Below are 6028 nucleotides of genomic sequence, written 5' to 3'. Positions count from 1 at the left end.
GTATTTGGGGTGTGTTTTCTAAATTTTAAACCTATAGGGATTGAACATAATATTTAAGGGTGTATTTGCTATATTTTAAAAGTTTTTGTCAACCGATTTAATCTTTAGTCAAACTAGTTAAACGGGTCAACCTGAGACCCAACAACTTTGCAGGGTTTCAGCTCTGGTTAGGTTTTAAAACACCGTCAAAAACCCTAGAACTTAGGACAACAACGGACAATTGATGGTTAGAATGTTAGGGTTTTTGAAGAGAAAGGGTTAGTGAGTGCAAAGATGGTGACGAAGGTGATTTTTGATGAGTGAATCGACCGGAAATTCAAAAAATAAATTGATGGCAATAGCAGGTTGTTGCCGACGATTGACAAGGCGAATGGGAAAGGGGTGAAATGAGTTTTGGTTAATGTTTTCGTGGTGATGGGGAGTGTTGTCACAAAAAACAGACCCTATTTACCCTAGGTTGTCGACACTGATGATCGTGTTTGAAATGTTTTTATAAGATTTCAAACAGTAAGGACTTATATGTAATTTTTAATAGTATTTTTGTTGGATTTCAAACCTTTAAACACTTGGTTGATCAAACCGATTAACTCAAGCCTTGACTACTTTGTCAGGTTCCACCCCAGGTTGTTTATTAAAAAACACTTCCTCTCAAACTAGGGGTGGGCAAAATTTTAGGGTAGAACCAGAGCCGATGGGTACCCGAGTGTCAGTTGCGGTTCCTACCCGGAATCAACCGTAACAGGGTAGGCTCTAATTACAAAAAATTAGAACCAATACTATGCAGTTCTGACTCGAGTTCTAAATCAAAGGAATCGAAACCGAAACCGGGAATCGAGAACCAAGACTAAATTAATATAATATTAAAGAATAAGGATTTTCTTTTGATATTTTTTGTATCATATAAATATACGAACAAAAAATTTGGTTTTTTTATCTTAATATCAAAAGTCTTATTAATTTTCATTAAAATACCAATTTTTTAAAATATTCTTATTAATATTTAAGTTTCAATTATTACTGAATTAAGAAATTAATATACATTAAAACATTTACGTTAAACAATAGCTTTTAAATGTTTATTATCGACGAAAACAAACAATTAAATATTTATAATCAAGCACTAAACATCAAGTAAATATAAATAAATATATTATTTAACGTTTTGCACTTAATTGCTAAGGATGTAACTATAATTTTATAAAAGTTTATTTATCATTTTTTTTTTTAAAAAAGGGTAATTGATATTTTTCACGGTTCCAAGTTTGTAGGAACTGAATCAATAGTTTGGATTCTGGTTCCAAATTCTGATTCCGGTTCTAGTTCCTTTGATTTTGGGTGGGCGTGCGGGTTACCTCAACAAAAATATTTTTAGTACACTTTCAAGTGAAGCCCCAAGTGGCCAGCCCAATGTTAAAAAAAATTTCATGAAAAGTGACTCAATACGAAAGCGGGAATTTTCAACTTTCAATATACAGATTCTTAACCCTTTATGTAAAATATATAAAAATCAAAGCACATAACATGAAAAGGGCGAATTTCTTACTTGAATAATTAAAAATACTCAACGGATATACAACTCCAGTCAATAAACTCATGGCAAATAGTAAAGAAAGTGAACCACAACTAATGGAAATCAATAACATTAATCATGACACTCTTTGATATTAAGGGCTAGAAAAAAACACAGAGAGAGAGAGAACCAAAATGCACAAAACAAAATTTCTTCCACTTCTGATCAAACCAACTGATTAAAGTTTGCTTTCTTTAGATCAGACAATTTCTTCACAGGTCCTGCACACTCAAACCTGAAGATTGAAAAAAAGAAACAAAGATAAGTAACCCAGCCTACACTTCGAAACATTAGGAGCATAGTATATTCGAAACAATGAGAAATGCAATATCCATGGCTGAAATGCCTGGAGGCATTAGGGGGAATATATAGTTGCTCAACCGTTTCCCCAAAGCTAACAAGAAAAGAATTGAGGGTAAATATTGGAAAAGCAACACAATTACTATTGCTTCAAGGGAACGAGTCAAATGGGAATGGTTAAGATCCACAATGACCAGATAATGAAGCCTTGTTAATTACAAACAGACACAAGTAAAATTTCAGAAATAATTTCCAGAACATTGTTGTTATAACATCAACAGGTGCAATAAATTAAACAAACATGATATGTATTATGGAAAACATAGATCCAGGGGCAAATTAATTTAGAAACAAACTTAACACCACCACCTTGAAAAACAAATCATATGTGCCGCAATATGATGAAAACAACCAGACATTATTATGCATTAGACCATAATAAATACAATTAAAATAAATTAGCTTATACCTGGAGGAAGAGATTGCTTCAACTTGTCAGCTTTCTCAGAGTCAAACACACAGAGTGTGTAAAGGTACTTGGAGCAGCGAACCTTAAACTTAACCACATCCCTGCTCCTCTTGATTTTAACAGAACGAGCATCCTTCCTTCTTGCAGTAAGAAGGAAATCCTTGATCTCGTGAATCTGCTTCGGCTGTGGATAAAAAAGCAGGATATAAAGACCTTGGGCATTCTCAACCATTTGTATACAAAAAAATTGCTATGACACAATGGTAAAAACATAGCACTCAAATGATCAACAGACACAATAAAATTCATGTTTACTGAAAACATTTGTCAAGTACATCTTTCAAACAAATATTTACACAATCAGAGAAACTGCAAGTACAACTTCGGCCACAGTAATCAAAGACATGAATCATGATGGCTTTGCATGCATATACCAACAAATTCTAACCTGAAATAAACAGAGATTTATATACTACAGAAACCTGACCCAAAAAAAAACTCTTAACACATCTTATATCCTGCTATAGCAAAAGTAAGACTAGAATAAACACTTGAACAATGTGCATTAGCATCAATATTAAACACTATGTGTCACTAGTGCAAATCATGTAGTGCCTAAATGGAACAGATGTGAGCTTGAATAGCATCAACACATCTGTAACGATAGACAACATCAATTTTCCAAACTCGTAACTGTATCAACCAACATATATAAAAAGGTAGATACCTGACTAAAGTCTGGTCATAGATTATATTGTTTATTCTTCAGCCAAAACCAAGATATCTGATCAACAAACCCGGGCTTATTGCACAACACAACAGTAACATCAGCCATTGACAAATTGCATGTTGCCATAATCCACATTTAATTACTAATGCAACCTTAAGTGTCATAAATTTAAATTAACGGGCTTCGCAGTTCGCATACTCAAGACCGAAGCTCAATTGAACCACATAAAATAAACAGATCTCCATTGAACCAACAAAAGAAAAAAAAATCATTTTTTATTGAACACCACAAAATATAGAAGTTACTTCTAACATTTTCCTCCAAAGCGAACAAAACCCACTTCACAAAATGATTCAAAGATTGATACAAGCAAATCAAAATATAAAATTGAGCACAAAAACCCTAAACCCTACACAAAGCTACTAGTCTGCATACATCGAAACAAACCCACATAAACACAAAAGGGCAACATGTTACATGCATTTGGGTGCTGAGAAAATGTAAAGAAAATGATAGAAAGATTACCATTTTGTTTCAAGCTTCTGAAGAGTGAAGACGAGGTACTCTACGTGAAAGAGGGCTGGCTTAATTCTGCAAGTGTTTATATACAGCTGGGTGGGTGAGTTCAAAACCCTAGTTTTTGTTTTCGTAATAACAATAAGGAATTGATGGGCCTAGTGCTCTCTACTATTAGGCCCATAATTTTACATTCAAAGGGCCCATTTCACAATTTCCCCAAAAATTAATGAAATAATTTTTAATTGCAATTCTTCAAAACATATGTAAAAATGTTATTTTAGGTACATATAATTTCATATTATTAAGGCAAGTATCACAACCTACATGAGAGTAAGGTTAGCAGTAATACGACTATTATTGGAGAGGATATACCAAAAAAGTAGCTCGTTAAAAGATATTGTTTTCAAAATTTTCATGAAATCTTTATCGTTAAACTTGATGATATATGTTTGTCACTTTCGTGAAATCTCTATAATTAAACTTGGTAATTGATATATAAGGATTATTAAGCACCATCTAATGAGTTAGACAACAACATCATAAATCATATAAGATGATGATCAATAATATCGTTAATTAAATAGTATCTATAGTTTAAATTTGTTTTCTTATACTTATCATGTAATTATATGGTTTCAATTTGTTTCCTTATATTGAGCATTTATGATTTAATTTGTTTCCTTATATTGAGCATTTATGATTTAATTTGTTTCCTTATATGTATATTTATGGCAGAGTCAAGAGTACCGCTTTTTTTAATACAATTTATAAGTCATTGGATTAAAACACTCTAGATGGTTGAGATTTTAATACAACTTGCATAATTATATTCTTTGAAAATGAGGGGTGCACTTGGTTCATTATTATGATGTTTTTTAGAATAATATTTTGAAGAAAGTAAAATTAGATGGTTATCACAATATAGGATTTAGAAATTAACAAAAATACCCCCTTAGGTTTGTTTATTTTCTAAACACCATTATAATAAAATTTTAAAAACTAACAAAAACACCCCCACTCACCCATTAAATATCGACAGTCGGCCACTACCGTCGAAGGGTGGCCGAAGTCACCGTATCGGATCACAATCAACTGGATATGGCCGGTCGTGCACCAATATGGCATTTTCCGTCTAGATCCATAGTGTATCTGGTTGGAAAAGGCCAGATTTAATGTTAGATCTGGCCATTGACGGCCAGATCTGGCCGTATTTGGTCGTCAACTACTGACGTATCTTGGTCGTCGTTGAAGACTAGCTACGGCAAAAAAAGGCTAGATTGGCGCACTATAGGCCAGATCCAGCCGGTAGTGCGCCATTATACCAAATTCCGGCTAGCTTTCGGCGGTGGTGGCCGAAATCTAGCAAATGTGGGTTATTGGGGTGTTTTTGTCAATTTCTTAAAAAAAAAAATTGAGGGGTGTTTAGTTAAATTAACAAATCTATGGGGTGTTTGGTTCGGTTATCAAGTACCCGAAGGAAGGTAGTGAGGTGAGGCCATTGGCTGCAGTGTAAATGTCATAAGCCGATGACAACAAAATAAGGAGATGTTTACTGGAGTCTAGAGAAAGAACGACGGACTGAGGCGACAAGCAGTTATCGATTGGAGCAAGAACGACAAAAGAAGGAAGAGTGATGACCAACAGGCAACGAGCAGTTGTCGGCTAGATCGAGAATGACAGAAGGAGGAAGAGTGATGACTGATAGGTGACGAGCAGCTACTGGTTGGAGTGAGAACGACGGACAAAAGTGATGGTCGATGGGAAGGATTCAAGATTGGCAAAGAAAAAGATGTTTATTGGAGTCTAGAGTGGTTTTGTTTGGTTTTAGTCGAATTTTAGGTTTAGACTCAATTTGGGGCTTTTGTTTTTAGTGTAGTAAAATTATATATATTTTTAATTTTGGTTCGGTTTGGGTACCCGATTAATTTTACAAATAACTCGGTACTCAAACCAAATATTCAAGTATCCCTTACATTAGTACTCGTATTCGAACCGAATTTTCGAGTATCCAAATTTTTCAAATCGGTTCAGTTCAGGTAACATGTTCAGTTCGAGTTACAGATAATTTTGCCTAGCCCTACTTTTTGGTTACAAGTGTACTTCCTGTAACTTCACATGAGTGCTTTTTGGTTACAAGTGGACATTACTTTTGACTTTTGAAAAAAATTGCTAGTCATGTGCTGAAATCTTCCTTTGGTTCTCCATTATTTTTTTTTTGCTATATAGATATATATGTTGTAATTTTAGTGGTACAAGTGTGATAGATTAGAAGGACTAAATATGCAAAAAATAAAGATGGAGGAAGCACTATAATATTCCTTTACTTTCTCAAAATGAATATTCTATAAAAATGAAGGGAAGGGGGGTTATTTATAGCCAACTCCCCTCCCCCCATTCACTGCCTCAAGGTTAAGGCAGTGGATGGATATATAATTTACAA

General features: G+C 34.0%; 1 protein-coding gene across 1 annotated transcript; it reads right to left on the bottom strand.

Moving 5' to 3' along the window:
• Positions 1-1624: 1624 nt before the first annotated feature.
• Positions 1625-3681, bottom strand: LOC116107209 (60S ribosomal protein L38-like). Its single transcript, XM_031393518.1, has 3 exons — positions 3595-3681; positions 2340-2523; positions 1625-1805 (listed from the first exon to the last, which is right to left on the bottom strand). Exons 1-3 carry the CDS (start codon positions 3595-3597, stop codon positions 1783-1785), a joined length of 210 nt encoding a protein of 69 aa, XP_031249378.1. The 5' UTR covers positions 3598-3681; the 3' UTR covers positions 1625-1782.
• Positions 3682-6028: the final 2347 nt, after the last annotated feature.

This window comes from Pistacia vera, unplaced genomic scaffold (assembly GCF_008641045.1).
Source record: "Pistacia vera cultivar Batoury unplaced genomic scaffold, PisVer_v2 Contig529, whole genome shotgun sequence".
Taxonomy (NCBI): domain Eukaryota; kingdom Viridiplantae; phylum Streptophyta; class Magnoliopsida; order Sapindales; family Anacardiaceae; genus Pistacia; species Pistacia vera.
Note: the sequence above shows the minus strand (reverse complement) of the source record. Positions and strands in the feature narration are given on the sequence as shown.

Coding starts and splice junctions, on each gene's coding strand:
- LOC116107209 (XM_031393518.1), bottom strand. Junction 1,806..2,339: donor GAAGCAATCTCTTCCTCCAG/GTATAAGCTAAT, acceptor TTCAATCTTCAG/GTTTGAGTGTGCAGGACCTG.